The 16507-nt window shown below is 27.3% G+C and overlaps 1 protein-coding gene and 1 non-coding gene across 2 annotated transcripts in view; one reads left to right on the top strand and one right to left on the bottom strand.

Annotated features, from left to right (window-relative positions):
* Positions 1-7076, top strand: part of LOC101513906 (actin-related protein 9) — a 7992-nt gene extending 916 nt beyond the window's left edge. Inside the window, exons 6-20 of the mRNA XM_073368076.1 lie at positions 374-521; positions 1197-1402; positions 2540-2660; positions 2783-2847; positions 3563-3652; positions 4373-4423; positions 4627-4758; positions 5137-5226; positions 5324-5394; positions 5485-5684; positions 5766-5809; positions 5897-5946; positions 6049-6094; positions 6248-6298; positions 6425-7076. Coding sequence (XP_073224177.1) covers positions 374-521; positions 1197-1402; positions 2540-2660; positions 2783-2847; positions 3563-3652; positions 4373-4423; positions 4627-4758; positions 5137-5226; positions 5324-5394; positions 5485-5684; positions 5766-5809; positions 5897-5946; positions 6049-6094; positions 6248-6298; positions 6425-6568 — 1509 coding nt within the window. The 3' untranslated portion in view covers positions 6569-7076. The remainder of the gene's footprint in view (positions 1-373; positions 522-1196; positions 1403-2539; positions 2661-2782; positions 2848-3562; positions 3653-4372; positions 4424-4626; positions 4759-5136; positions 5227-5323; positions 5395-5484; positions 5685-5765; positions 5810-5896; positions 5947-6048; positions 6095-6247; positions 6299-6424) is intronic.
* Positions 7077-7740: 664 nt separating this feature from the next.
* Positions 7741-7867, bottom strand: LOC113786427 (U11 spliceosomal RNA). The gene has a single exon (XR_003472711.1). It is a non-coding gene; the product is annotated as a U11 spliceosomal RNA (small nuclear RNA).
* Between the last annotated feature and the right edge of the window lie 8640 nt (positions 7868-16507).

Raw genomic sequence — 16507 nt, 5'->3', positions numbered from 1 at the left:
TTATTCAGTTACACTTTAAGTGAATTCCTCAGTTTTGTTTAATTTCATGTTTATTTCTTGTTTCTTGTGATACTTTGTAATGTTTGGACTACTTCATAAACACATTTTGTAATTTCAATTAGCTTACATGTTGGAAACAAAACCGGTTGGTATATGTTTGTTGTGATGTGCATTGAATATATCAGAGGGTAAAAACTAAAAAAGGGCATTACAAGCCCTAACCATTTAGCAGCCGCTATTTGTGGCTGCTGCTGAAAAAAGGTGGATAGCCCATGTTTAGTAGCACACCATGGGCCATTCCAACTCCACTATTCCGTTAGCGCCTCTATTCACGACAAATAGATTCTAACAGTTCTATTTTAGTCTTATATGAATTCCATTGTTAATAAATTCCATTGTACTAAATGCACAGATGGGACGTGTTGATGGATACAATCCACATATTATCAGGAAAGATTTGCCCTTCAGTTGGACTAATGTCTACGAGGAAGTCACTGGTTCATCTTCACAGTCAGCATTAGGTAAGAGGAAATGGTATTTTTTGCATATTACTGAGCACTTTTATGCGTTCTTCAGTTCCATATGTGGCATTGAGTATGTTTATGTCAACTAGCAATCAGGAACTTAGGAATTCTGGGCAGATAAAAAGTTCTCACAGAAGTTTGTATCTAAGCATCTTTGATTTTAACATTCTATCATGAATCATTATTTTAGTATACCTATCTTGAAGTTAGAAATTGGTCTGACAAGTTGCTGAAGGCTTGCAGAAACTCATTACATTTTAGTATTCTTTTGATGTTCACTTTTTTCTTTTGCTGCCGTCATAAGTTCAGTCTCTTGCCAGATCCACCTCTGCATACTTCTAATGTGGCTCATAAAGAAACTGCAGAAATAGCTGTATTGCACCAAGTTCTCTAGATCATCTTTGCTATTGGGGATTGCAAAAAAGAATATATATTAAACATTAATTTTAAGGGGATTCTGGTGATTCTTTCTTAAGCTTAATCTGAGTTCAACTTATTTTTTGTGTGAACAAACTGAATATTTTAACTTTCTTGTTCATTTTGACACATTACTAGCATCACAAACTCGCATAAGGCATAAGAATACATGAAATTTACTTCGTGCTTCGATTTTAAATGCTGTTACTTTCATATCAATTAGCATATGTTATATCTATAAATTGCCATTTGTAGAGATTTCGAATAAAGATGAGACTAGTGAGTCTTTGGACCCAAAAGAAGGTATAGATTTGAAGGAAATTGGTGTGAGCAATAGAAAACTCAGAAAATTCATTTGTGGTGAGGAAGCATTAAGAATAGCGCCTACCGAACCTTATTGTTTATGTCGTCCAATCCGCAGAGGACACTTGAATATTTCACAACATTATCCTATGCAACAGGTACTTTTCACTTGCAAACCAAAATATAATCTATATACTAGTTAATTGGTCAGTAAAGAGAAAAGAAGATAATATGTATCACAGGAATTCTGTATTGTGCCTGATAAGATAGCTTTTGCATTGCATCAGATGTACTATGAAAACAAATAGTTGTACTTTAACTAATTATTATTACTAATTTTGGATACTGCATAACAATAATTCCAATTTTTTTACATAAAAGATACCACTAATTCCTGCAAATTATGGTAGATGTTTTACCTCAAGTTTCTGAGTTCATATAAAACTTTGAAATTACATGCTTTGACTTTCCATGAAAGACATTGAAAGAAATGGTCCTAGGGTTAAAGTCAAGAGAGTTTAAAGGGAAATTATGATTTGATCAAAAACTGTTAATCTGTATTGTTGAATTGCTTGCCGAGTAATGAGACTCATTCTTATATAGTACGCAGAGTTGTTTACATTTGTAACAAACTTTGAGTAACTATCTTACCGTTGTTTACTAACTAAAGCATGTGCATACAGACGCTGCATGCGCATACAATGTAATTTGCATGAGTACAGAGATCGACATATAGGTATACAACATAGCAACTAACATATATACTCTAACGACATATAGGTATACAACATAGCAACTAACATATATACTCTAACTCAAACGATAGTAAGCTTCAATAAAACAAGTTATATGTTTTGTATTATGTAAAGACTTGTTGTGTCTTGTGAGGTTATTTCCTGTTGTTTGTTGAATTCATTTGTTACTTCGCCATTTCATAAGTCGACAATAAGTTTCCTTCGTAATGGAGAATAATGAAACAATGGGTGATGATATGTATTAGTAAACTATACCAATGTATGATGTAATTATGAGCTGGGAATTACGGTTTGCATCAGTGAGATAGGGATTTGTTGTCAATAATTTGGGAATTTATGGTTTAGCTGCCAGAGTCGTTGGATATAGATTCCCTGATTAAACTATGTCTTTATTTTTATTATTTAGAATTGGGCTTGTTTTAGTGAAATGTTTCTATCTTAGAGATGTTCGATACATACTATTATTGAGTAATGAAAAATAATTGTCTAAGATTATTTCTTGATTTCATTCTACATCACTACTGCTTGGCTATTTTGCAGGTGCGTGAGGATCTGCGTGCTATTTGGGACTGGATTTTAATAGAGAAACTGCATATTCCGCGCAATGAAAGAAATATGTACTCTGCTATTCTTGTGATGCCAGAAACATTTGATAATCGCGGTATTTAGAACTTCATTCTGTTAAGGACAATGTCACATTTATTTTTCATGTGCAGTTTCCTTCGAATTTTTATTCCACATTCTTGGTATAGTCAATTTATGTTTAGTCCATGCCACAAGCAGAAATAAAGGAAATACTATCTCTAGTACTGCGAGAACTCTGCTTTGGCTCAGCAGTGGTGCACCAGGTATGACCATTTATCATTTCTGCTTCATTATAAAGTCTACATAAATGAGTTTAAACAGTTTTTTTATATTTTTATGTACATCAAAATCACCTTTGAAACTAGAAAGATTAGTTGTGAAATTTCAAATTTTCATTTAGCTGGCCCTCCATATTTATTTAAAAATATTAAGTATATTAATAGATTGTTTACAGAATGTAAAATAATATATATTAATTGCAATATAGGAGACTGGGAGTATCAATTCATATGAAGTTTCTTCAGACTAATAAATTTTAAAATTGCTTGAAATTTTTTAACTAAATTGGAATGGTCAACTAAACTAGCCTACCCTATAAGTTCACAAAAATTATGTCAGAATAGACATTATAGCTGACCCTTTTTATTTCTCCAGCTAGCTCTCCAACAATATTTATAATAGACATTATTACTCTTTCTGCTATACCTTCTCGATGTGGGAATTCTCATATGGGGTACAACAGCATAAAAAACAGACTTTTTGGCAGCATTTTACCTTCACTTTGAAGAAACCAAACTCCCTTAATTAGTGAGACAATGACTATAGACAAACATGGGTATTATCAACAAGCTTGGTTCTCGAGGACTGGGTTCAGACTTTGAGAACACTATTAAATGAGCTTTTTGTACGCAGAAGGGAACTAATTTTTGGGATTTCTCCTTTAGTTTCTAACGATTTCGTATGGAATTGTTTGATCAGGAAGGTCTTGCTGCAGTTTTTGGAAATGGTTTATCAACAGCATGTGTAGTGAATATTGGTGCTCAGGTTACATCACTTATATGCATAGAGGTAATTGAAACTTCTGTGTCATTTTATTGTTATTGTTATTGTTATTGTTATTGTTATTGTTTTGTGAAACATCTTGTATTACTCATTTCTGTTAGAGATGTAAAATCACCCATATGATTTCACATAATAGCTTAAACCACTGAAATAGTTGCTACTGACATGGCGGTAGGTTGGAGACTCTTTAACCAATTAGTTAGAAGTTTCAATTCTTGCTGTCACAATCTTCTAATAAAATTGAATTTCAGCAGGAGGCAAAGACAAACATTGTCTCCACTCCTAGACTAAATGGCTCATGCATGAAGGGATGTTTTTTAATGTGCGAAGAGATGTAAAACTGTATACGTTTTCACCCAACAACTTAGCTTTTAGTAGAGTTGATTATTGCAAAGTTGTTAGAAAGCTGCCATGGTGGCACCATGGCAGACCGGGATGATAGTAATTGGATTTACTTTGCCACTTCAGTAAAACAACTTTTATAGTGAAACGGTTTCTACTTACTATGACTTTGCATCCCGGTTTTATTATTATTCTGAATATAGTTTTTCCATCTTAGTTTATAAGTAAATTTAGATTTACTGTCTACATAAGTTCACCACCTTTGATTATTAGCTTGTGCCTGAAATTAACTGGATTCTCTCCATGCTTGATGATAGTTCTGATAAATTGAAAAATAAAAGCTGGCTAAGTTTTTGGTAAGTAACTGCTTTTTTTGCTGTTCAGGATGGAGGTGCTCTACCTTCAACTGCAAAGACTTTAACTTTTGGCGGTGAGGTACAAAATATAGTTTCGTATTGCACGTGTTACTGGTGTTTTGAAAGAGTTTTGAACTTGGAAATATACGAATACATATAACATGTTTATGTTTGATACACCTATAGTTCTTGCAATTATGTAATTATCTTCTGTTTTCCAAATTTGTGCAGCAGTACAGCAGTATTTTATGTCATTTCCAAATAATAACTTTATATTTTCAGGATATATCAAGAAGCCTTCTCTGGATGCAAAGGCATCACCAGACTTGGCCACAAATTCGAACAGATATGTTGACAAAGCCTATAGATCTGTTAATGTTGAATCAACTGAAAGAGTCATATTGTGAAATCAGAGTGAGTTCTACGACTTTAACTCATTTTGCCATGTTACTTCTTTATTATACATGAAGCTTATTATACTAGTTTAGAGATTTACAACATTGACTCCAATAGTTTTAACTGCCAAAAAGCTGTTATCTCTTTTTATCCATTCATTTCTCTCTCGGCTTCGTTATCTCTTAATTGCACTTGCGCACACATTTGCGGCACTTAGTTTTTTTTAGAAAAAATTATACTTTTGATTAAAAAATAACCCATAACATATTGAAATATTAAACATTGTCTGATGACTTTGAAAAAAATGCATCAAATCACAGTCGATTAGTGATACTCTATATTTAACTTGCTTGCAAACTTGAATTCAATTTAAATAATCTAGTATCCTGTCTATAGGAGGGACAACTCGATGCTGTTGGAGTGGTCCATTCATATGAGGACAAAGTGCCGCCTGGATCTCACAGGACAAGGCTTACTGCTCTTAATGTAAGTGTCACTCTCTGTAGAATTCTTTCTTCATTTGCCCTCAAATTTTGCCATTATATAATACTATCCTTTGACAATGACAAATACTGTTGCATAGGTTCCTCCTATGGGGTTGTTCTATCCAACGCTTTTTGCTCCTGATGTGTATCCTCCTCCACCACGCACTTGGTTAGTGCATTCATGAATTTTTTTGCTGTTCTGTGAGCATGTTTACAAACTATTTTGCGTTTACACAACCCTAGTGGTTCCCCTTGCTAGGTTTAAGGACTATGAGGATATGCTAGAAGACACATGGCATATTGATTTTGCCCGAAGGCCTGATATGTCGGATACTTTCTATCCTAATGTTAATGGAGGATTACCCATGTGGGAAAGTTATCCAGTTTTTTCAACTAAGCCAAAAAAAGAAGAAAATATTGGCCTTGCAGATGCTATTACCAACTGCATTCTCTCAACTGGTAATTTTTTTATATCATATTCCTCATTTTTAGATGCATAGATTTTAAGCCTTGTTTATTTGTTTGGTGCGGTATTCACAGGTCGCATTGACATTCAGAGAAAATTATTTTGTAGCATTCAATTGGTGAGTTTTACACGTTGAGCTCAGCATTTTTAAGTTCATTATATTGCATGTTGATTGAAATGACCTGACTCGTTTTGTCTGGAATAGGTTGGTGGAGTGGCGTTGACTAATGGTTTAGTTGCCGCTGTTGAAGAAAGGTTTGTTTCGATTCGATTGAGTTTGGCATATTGCATGATTTTGCTAATTAGCTTGTTCAAGTTTAACTGATAGACGAGTCCCTCTATCTCTTTACATCACAGAGTTTTACATGCTATTCCTCCAAATGAAGCAATTGATACAGTGGAGGTGAGTTCAAATGAAGCTATTTTAATGTTTATTGTTCTTAATTTTTTTCACTATTTCCTTATGTCAAAGTAAATGCTTTGAACCTAGTATACTTGTTAATCATGTCTTGTTTCTTATTTTGATGTGATATATGTTTCTTTTCACGGTTCTTAGGTTATACAATCGAGGACAAATCCAACATTTGTGTCGTGGAAAGGCGGGGCGGTATGTTGAGTAAAATATGACCATCATGTTTCTCACTTCATTAATTTCTTCTCGTTGGTTATTAAATGTTTTATGAGTAAAATTCTTAATTCTTAAACTCTGAAAGTAGGTAACATGTCTTTGCAGATTCTTGGAGTACTTGATTTAGGTAGGGATTCATGGATAAATAGGGAAGACTGGATTCACAATGGGGTTCACATTGGAAGTAACAGAAAATACAAGGACTCTTATTATCTTCAAGCTCAAGCTATGTGTTACATGAATTCTTGAAGGTCTCTGATACATCTTCAAGTTTGAATTAGACTACTACTAAATTCATGGATTAAAGTCACAACACAAATGATTGATAAAGTCACAACACAGGAGTTTAAACAGTTTTTTATGATGTTAATTATATTTTTAATGTATCAATACAGATTAGTTGTTGATGTGGACCAACCCTATATGAAGGCTGATGAGCTTCAAGAACTAGGAGTGGAAGGACCATTGACTAGAGGGAAGACTAGGAAGCTAAAAGAACAATTAAAGAAACAAGTTGTTAATTTACATAGTTTAAGACCTATGAAAATTAACAACTTGTTTCTCTAATTGTCCTTCTACTCCTAGTCCTTGAAGTTCATTAGCCTTCATGTAGGGTTGGTCCACAACAGTTGTGGAATTATTCAATTAGTGAAAAAAATTCACACGGCGACTCATTTAGCTGTCCCTTCGTATGTATTAAAAAATAGGTTTAATTTGATTGAAGTTTTAGTTTATTTATTTTTATCATTTCATAGAATTGATCATCTAATAATTTTGGTCTTCCACTCGAATTTTTAAATTAAAAATAACGATTTTACATATTTTAAATTATGGCATATGATTTTCAAAACATCTAAGGTATAAATTATTCATGAAGTTAAAAGTTAAACTTTTAGAAGATTTTAATTTGTCTACATCACATTATATATCACGCTATTTAAAGTAACGTCATTTTTTTGTTTAAAAATAAAATTGAAATATTGAAAATGTCAGATTTTAAAATTTAAAATATAAAAATTAATTTAGAGAAATGGTAAAATTAAGAAAATTAAAATTATAATTAAATTTAAAAAATATTAAGTAAATTAATAAATCTTTTTACATAAGATAAAATTAAATATTAATTAAATAAATTAATATATCTTTTTACATAAAATAATAGATAGTAATTGTAATATATGAGTGGGCTATCAACACATTTGAAGTTTCTTCGAATATAAAGTATATTATTTAATTTTCCCAAGTTCCATCAAAATTAGTTTCTATTCAATTAATTTTTTTTTATATATTTGTTTAACTTTTACATAAACGAGATGAAATCAAATTAAAATTAGATGATAAAATACTATAAACCCTACATAAATAAATAAAAAATAAAAACTTCATCAAATTTTGAAGAAATGACAAAATTTAACAAAATTTGAAGGGTCGGCTAAACGAGCCAACCCTATAAGTTCACAAAAATTATGTCAGCCATATGTCTTGATAGCCATACAGCACTCACCAGCAAAGGGTGAGCGTGGCATAATTAGCCAACTGACCCTTTTTAATTTTTGCAATAACTTATCCAATAATATTTATAATAGACAGTATTACTCTTTCTACTATACCTCCTCGATGTGGGACTTATCATATGGGATACAACAACATAAAAAAGACTTTTTAGCAGCATTTTACCTTCGCTTCGAAGAGACCAAGGCCCTCCAATTTCCATTAAACTGTTGCCACTTTGCTTCATGTTCACAACTTTACCTATGTTAATCTGCATAATTGGCAGAACTCTTCACATCTGAACCATCATCTAAATACACTCCACCAACATAATCTGCATATCATAAATTTACACACATCTAAGTAACTTTTAAATGGGCACCAATTCAAATTATAAATATTTGGACACACAAAAATAAAATAAAAATAATTAAAAACTAATTTAGTCATATTATTTAATTACTTTTTATTTTTATTTTTATGTAGGTGTCTTTAAATATTGTGTTCAAACAAATATTTTCCGTCTATTATCATATCTTAAAATAGACTCTCACATCTTATGAGAATACGTTATTTAATATCGTCACTTCATTCAAATATTGTCACTTTTAAATAAAAAATTGATGTGACATATCCAAGAAGTACTATTACACCCTTCTTATTATTCTATACTTGTAATTTGTTTTATCACGTGTTTTTGCTTCTAACACATATTTTACTATTACTATTTTTGAAATTAATATTTTGTGGAACTCATAAGTTACAAATTTCAATACAATAAATATTAGTTATTTCACACTCATCGATCATCAATCTCTATCTTTATTGGTAACGGTTATTCTTATAATTTTAACTCTTAATTAATATAGAGTCTTTTTAATGGTTTTTCAATAAATACATAATTACTATTCGTGGAAGTTGTTAGGGTCCCTATGATTAATTGTTGTTGTTGACATTTGATCCAAATACATCCGTTTTTTATGATGAGAACTAAAGGTATTTCTAACACCAATAGATACCTCTTAATTTTAACTTTAATTTTAGTGATAATATGAATAAGTTATACGGTATTTTATAATGACAATTACATTATCTTTCTCACCTCATTTTTAGACACACTGAGTCAACTAAATGTAACATTTAACTTATCTCTAACATTTTCTCAAATGAAAAATAATAAATACTTCATGTCTGCGAGATAGACCTATCTCACATTTTTTATTTTTACAGTTATTTAATTTCTTCAAATTGAATATTGCATAGTATCATTGCGGAAAAAAAAAAAAATTGTTTGATGAGAAATAGCTATTTTCAGAGAGATATATAAAATATACAAATCTATCTCACACCACTTATTAGATAACTAAAATTAATATTTAAATCTGATAGAGTGATATAATTTAAAATTAAGCGAACAATTCGTTATTAAAGTATAAAGTTCTTTAGATTCAATTTATATTGTTTTAAAATGTCTTTTCTATTTCTTTTTATTATACAATTGTTGACATGGACTTCGAGGAAAAATTGTATATTTTCAAAATATTGAATTTTTTTTTTGTTATATAGTTGTATACTAAAATATATTTTTAACTTTTTTAAATAGTAAATTGTTTTTTTTTTTACAAAATAGTATATTATTTTGGTACTAGAAAAAAATAAGTTATCTCAAACACATATTTTTTTAGCATTATTTGCATTATATGAAACCTGTTTCGATACGCCAAAATTGTAATTTATAAATAACATATGCATGCTTCAATCAACTGATACATTTTTTCTAACGACAACATTGTGAGATCTTACCTAAATTATTGTCAAATTATATGCATAATATTATAGAATATTTTAAAAAATTATATGTTTACCCAGACAATGCACGAGTCTTAATCTAATTCTATTCATATTGAATCTTTTATAGCTTTTAGGTATGAGTAGCAATTTCATCGATTAAGTCATCACCCATCCAACGCATGCACTCATTTATCCGGTCAATTCATCCACAAAACTAAAAATTAGCTAATTGATCGGTTTTAATCCATCCAATAAATTTACATATATTTTGGGAATTAAATCCAATAGATACATTTCATAATTACTCTCTCTAGAATGAAATATCAACATAATTGGTAGTTAAAATATATAGTTCAGATACATTAATTTTTCAACTATCATTTTTGTTTATATTTCATTTCAGATAGAGATTATTTATTTCTTTTATAAATAATAATTAAAAAACTATCAATTTTACAGAAATGTTATTTTTTAAATTAAAAAGAAAACAATTTTTTATATAAATTAAAAAAAAATATTATTTTTTTATAATTTAAAGATAAGTGATTTATGAAAATAATTTTAATTATTATTATTTTAAAATATATGAAGTTTTGTTATTTTCTCTTTACTAATATTTTTTTAGTTCAAAATTGGTTTTTTTTTTCAAATGAAAACCTGTAACTTTTTCTATAAGTGTTGTAAAATAAAATTTTGTATTAATTTTAAAATAAAAATAAAATATATAAAATTTATTATTATTAATTAAACTAATAAAAACTAATATTTAAAAATACAAATAATTTCTATCAAAAGAAAATATATTTTTTTAAAATATTAAATAATAATAATTTTAAGAATAACAACAAATATTATTGCTAATGTTTTAAAATAGTCAAAAGAAAGTAATTAGATTGACTGGATAGATATCCATCCATTTAAAATATGGTAAATAGAGCTTTTGATTTTCGAAAATTAGAACTAATTTATTTTTAATGTCTGTAAAATTATTTTGTTAGATTTCATCATGTAATTTTAAATTACTTCATTTTTTATATTTAGTGGCATCTAACCATCTAAAAATGATGATGTGACGTATTAAACTATTATTTTTATATGGTTCTTATTTCTCTTCATTAATCGGTCTTCAAGCTCAAAATTTCGAAATTCTCTCCACAATTATCTATTGCACTATCTAGAACATTCAAGTTTCATTAAATGCAGTTCTCTTATCACTAGAAAGAACAGTCAAGAAAAATGGATGCTTCTATTCTAATTTCTACCCTCATCAAGCCAAAAACAAGTGTTATGCAGTTGATATCATATCACATATTCTAGATTGATTTAGATTGGTCAAACATTTTCCAAGTGGTTTTTTCATCTTTGCCAGACAATGAAGCATGATTTGTAGGAATATATGCATTATTTCCTTTTTTGCTATAAGTTTTTGTCGGAAGCAATATGATGGCCCCATTCCACTATTCATGCTACTTCGCTTTAACATATTGCTCATCCAACAATAGTAGTACTTCTTTATTTGGTCAAATGTTTTGCATTTTTGGTGATCATTCATTCTATTTCATTTAGGTCACATCATCTAGAAAAAAGGTCTTTTTATTACAATGTTCACTTTTGTTTAGTTAAAAAGTATTCAAAGGCAACCTTACTTTTTTTCCTGTTACTTCAAAGATTAAAGGGAAAAAATGTTGTACTGAGTTTAATAGTGTCAATATTGTTTACATATCAATTATTCCATTGGTTATTTATACTTATTTAACTTTTTTTTTTAATTTATAAAATTTAAAAATATTAAAAATTAATTTTTTATAAATATATAATTGTTCACACAATTTAAATAGGTATATATTCTTTTTTCGCCTTCTTCATAATATGATACATATTTCACCATATCATGATAAAATGTGTACAAAATATTTGATATATCAAAATAATGTTATTTTATTTATTATTATGTATCCATCAAACATATGATAAGACTATGTTTATATCATATTCTATTTTTATCTAGTTGTATATCATCATATCATATCAATTTATATCATATCGTATCATAACCATCAAACAGGATGAATGAGGAAAATACTTTATTTTGATTCTCAATTTTTTTGTTTCTTATAAGAATCCTTTGTTACAAAGAGTAAAAAAATTGACGTTCAATAGTTTAGACGTAATTTATTAAATAATTTTTTAAAAAGAAATCATAAGTTGTTTTGAGTTTTGTTAAGTCTAATGAAAATCACATTTTTTTTATTAAAAATAATAATTAGTAATAAAAAATTATTTGTATGAGAAGCTATTTTCAAATTGATGTTATTTTAAAAGCTAGAACAAAGCGATGAAAACTTTTAAAAGTGATTATTAAAAAAATAATCTCATGGAACAATGGTAGCCAAACAACTATATTTTGATCATAGAAATTTATATGCTACCAACTATCAATTTGACCTTGTTAAATAAATATTTAATATCTAAGAGTATATCGAGTAACATAATCTTCATAAGAGCGAACTTATGTTTGATGTTTTTCTCTCAATAACTTAATTATACAAGATGTGAATAAGAAAAATATTTAATTTTGATTATGATTTTGAATGAATTAAATTGTTCAACCTTAAAATGATAGAACATATCACTATTTAAAGAACACGAGTTAATCAATGAAAGTACAATGTATTATAATCGAAATAATTAATTTATAATTGTCAAAAAATTATTTTGTAGTGCATGTGAATCAATTTACACACGTGTGAGTCAATTCATAAGTTTCTTGAATGTTCCGAATTTAAATATAAAGTAACGTGAGTCGTGATTCACAAAAGAATCGATTTACATATTTGGTGAGTCGTTCACATGTCATAAACATTATGGAATTATTTCAAAACCTCTATATATCGAATTACAAACATATGAGTTGATTTATGAAGTTAAAAATCACTTAAAAAAGTTTTTAAGGCATTATATGATGTTTCAACATGTTCCTAAATGATGTTTTCGCAAGATTTCTATGATTATAGAATATTTGTGGATATTGAGAATTGGATAATCAACAATGACACACAAAATTGTCTAAATAAATCTAAATTTGACATACATCAAAACACTAAATCTGTCATAAAAAAACTTGCATTTACAACTTTTGCAACAACAAAAAAATAAAATTGTTAAAAAGTAATTACCAAAAATACCGTGTGAGGCTAAAAACTTTTGCTTGTACCATGTCATTTTTTTGTTAATAAAAATTTAGGATGAGATGATGATGCATTTGTCCAAGGTAGAAAATATCTTAGAACATAATGAGAACAAACATATGAATTTATATTTGTCTCCCTCCAATAACACCAATGAGATGTGAGTAACAAATCAAGTGTACATATTATATCATTTAGTGTACATATGGGAACTAATAACAAATTAAAGAACAAAGTGATAAGAATGTCAAGAGTTCAATCCCAACAATATTAATATTAGTTGTTCTGAGTTAATTAATATCTTGCTGAAATTTTCGCAAAGGATTATTTTCTGGCTTAATTTACATTTTCAAAACTAAAACTAGAAAAATATTTTACTCCTATTAATTACCTATACCCTTAAATATAAGACCATGTTATGATTTTTATTTGTCCCCTTTTAAAAGATTTCTTAAATTTTAAACTACATTGATTATTTGGTTTATTTGTATTTTTTATCTTCTATTTTTCATGCTCGCAAAAATAATCTCCCATATTAAACAATCTCATAAAAATAGTCTCCTTTTCAGTATCGAACTTTTTAATCCCTTAAATTTTATGTTTGTTACAATTTTGATCCTAACTTAAAATTTTGACGGTAAAACTAGTGACATGACATGTTTTTAAGTTACATATTATATGAAACATGTTGACATGTAATTTTATATTTATCTATCTCATCAAATATTAAAATATAAATTAATTAAAAAAATAGCATTTATTTTTAGAATACCTCAAAAATTATTTTAAGAAATTAAAAATAAATTACAAAAATAATTATTTATTATTGTAAATTCATAAAACTTTGTGTTTTTGTAATTGATTTTTTTTTTTTATGAAAATAATTTTGTTATTTTTTAAATATATCATTTTAGTGTTTGATAGAGTGGATAAATATAAATCTAATTATATTTTGTCATGTCACTATATTTAATGTCGTGTCATTTAAAAACAAGTCATGTCATCAATATTGAGAACCAAAATTTTGAATTTTGGATTGCCAAAACTATAATTGAGAGACTAACAGTTCAATTTGAAAAAAAAATATGACTATTTTCATGAGCATCATAAAATACGAGACAAAAAATATGCAATTAAACCTAATTTAGTTCTTTATCAATATACCTATATTTATGTTACATTGTTTTTTGCAATTCATAATAAATATTATGATAAAAATATTAATTGATTATCTCATTTGAATGATAAACTTGTAAACAATATCAAAGTCAATAAATTTAATATTATTAATAATTTTTTTAATTTTTTTAATTTAGTATGTGAATCTTATATTTAGCGATAAATTAATACTCAAGTCGAAACATTCATTATTTTAAGATAAATGATAACAAATGTTATAAAAATACATGTTAAAATTTTTACTTTGAATGTGATGTATTCAACTTTCAAATATTTGAAAAATTATTGTTCTCAATCCTAAATTTATTAATTTTTTATACCTTAACAAAGAAGATAAAATATTAGCAAACAACCTTATTTTTGGCAGCAGTTGGGCCACGCATAGGTATTGTGGGATCTGGTCTTTAAATTGACCACGTAGCTACACCCGAGTCGTGCGATTCAAAGAGAATTGTGGCTCTTGAATTAGTAAAAAGATGGAGATAATAAAGTCACCTAAAAATTAATATAAAAAATCTTGAGTCACACATTATTTACTCGCTCACTCCCACAAACAGTTATGTATTTTACAATTATAAAAACGTAAAATTTAGAGGACACAAATGTAATATCATATTAAATATGTCATTTTTTGTTATTTTTATAAAATATCATGATATTATATTTATGTTTTATTTTAGATTAAATTTTGTGTTGCAATAATATTATTCTATATTTTATCATTATACATCAATTAATAAAATATATAATTAAAAAGGAAATTAATAATTTTATTAAATTATTTTTGTATTTGTTATTCACTGTTATTATTAACATAAAGTAGTAGATAGTGAATTTAAATGTCTATACTTAATTTTTTTTATATAAAAAATATTTTTAAGTTCTACTTCAATTCACAAATATCGATATTATTATATTATATATAATATTTTAAACATGATATCTAACATTATAAATTAATTATAAAGTATTTATCATCTTATTTAAAATAATTTTTGTTTTAAAATATCTTAATCAATCATTATGTATTCGAGTATTTTTAGATTGATAGTCTATTATGAAACCAAATAAATAAGAACGGAAATAAATCAAATCGAGACATATGATGTAACCTACGTCACATTCATATTAGATTCGTTTTTTTTTTTTTATTAGAGAAAAAGGTACAAACAGATGCTACACACAAAAAAAGGTACAAACACATGCCACAAAAAAAAAAATTTAAGTCTTCCAAGCTGGCCTTCTTATGAAAATCTATAAATTACAATTATTATTATATATTAAATTTTAAGCTTTATATTAAATTATAATTTTATTATCCTTTTAGTAATTTAATCATTTTAATATACATCAATCTTTAATATATTTCAATGTATAATTATAAAATATAATTAAATTTCTAAATAAAATTTAAATATATATATATATATATTATATACAATTAAATTCTTTAAAATATTGTATTAAATTTCAAAAATATATTTAATTTTTATTAATTTATTTATTTGTCAATATACTCTGATATCTCTCTCAATACTATGTTAATATAAAGTATATTTTAAAATACCTTACATATCATGTATCAAATTTCATAATAGTGTTAATAAGACCTAAAATAAAATCTATAACAAATCACAAATCAAATTTGAATTTTAAATTTTTTGACATATCAATCTTATATCTGGTAAACTTTAACTCGATTAATTAGTTTATTTTTATCAGTATGAAGAAGTAATTAATATTAATTTTAAGCATTGTGAGTTGTAGAAAGTAATATGTGTGGGTATGCATTATTAATATAATGCAACTCAACCATAGAATTAGTAATGGTGATGTGACAACCGACGAGGCACGGACCCAGTAAGTGCGATTATTATTTGAAAATAATAGAAAAACGTGAAAAGAAGACAAACAAGGTCGCATTATGATACACTTTTCTGCTATCTATCTCACTCTCAAGGCAAATGATACTTCTACTACTACTCCTCCTTTACGATAATTCAACCTTTGACCTCTTTTGCCCTACAATTTGCAAATACAACAATCACCACTCCTTTTCGGCTTCGGCTTCGGCTTCACTTCTATTTTTAATACAAAATCTCGTCCATGACTATGACGTTTTATGTTCGAACTCCTTCTATCTCTTTACTATGCACGTATGTTACGTATTTCACTTAAAGTTAATATAATATATTTATAGTTATTTGTACGTTGCGTCATTTAAAAGATGTGAAATAGTTATTTTTTAGTTTAAATATTTGAAAAAAATACCAAAATTATTGATTTGTAAAATAAAAGGGCATCAATTTCGTGAATTGATGAAAATAGAAAAACAAAAATAACAATTAAATTTATATTTATATATTGGACTTAACTCATTTTCACAAAATCGGATTTTCATTTCCAAATAATAAAAAATAAGCTAGACGGTTGACTCGTCGAAAAATTTGAAATCTAAATTTTTAGATTTTAGTTTAACCTTTATAAAACTTGGTAAAACCTACAATAATACTTATAAGCCTATCACATACTAATAACT

This window comes from Cicer arietinum, chromosome 4 (assembly GCF_000331145.2).
Source record: "Cicer arietinum cultivar CDC Frontier isolate Library 1 chromosome 4, Cicar.CDCFrontier_v2.0, whole genome shotgun sequence".
In the NCBI taxonomy this organism is placed as follows: Eukaryota; Viridiplantae; Streptophyta; class Magnoliopsida; order Fabales; family Fabaceae; genus Cicer; species Cicer arietinum.
This window is presented reverse-complemented; position numbering and strand designations above follow the sequence as displayed.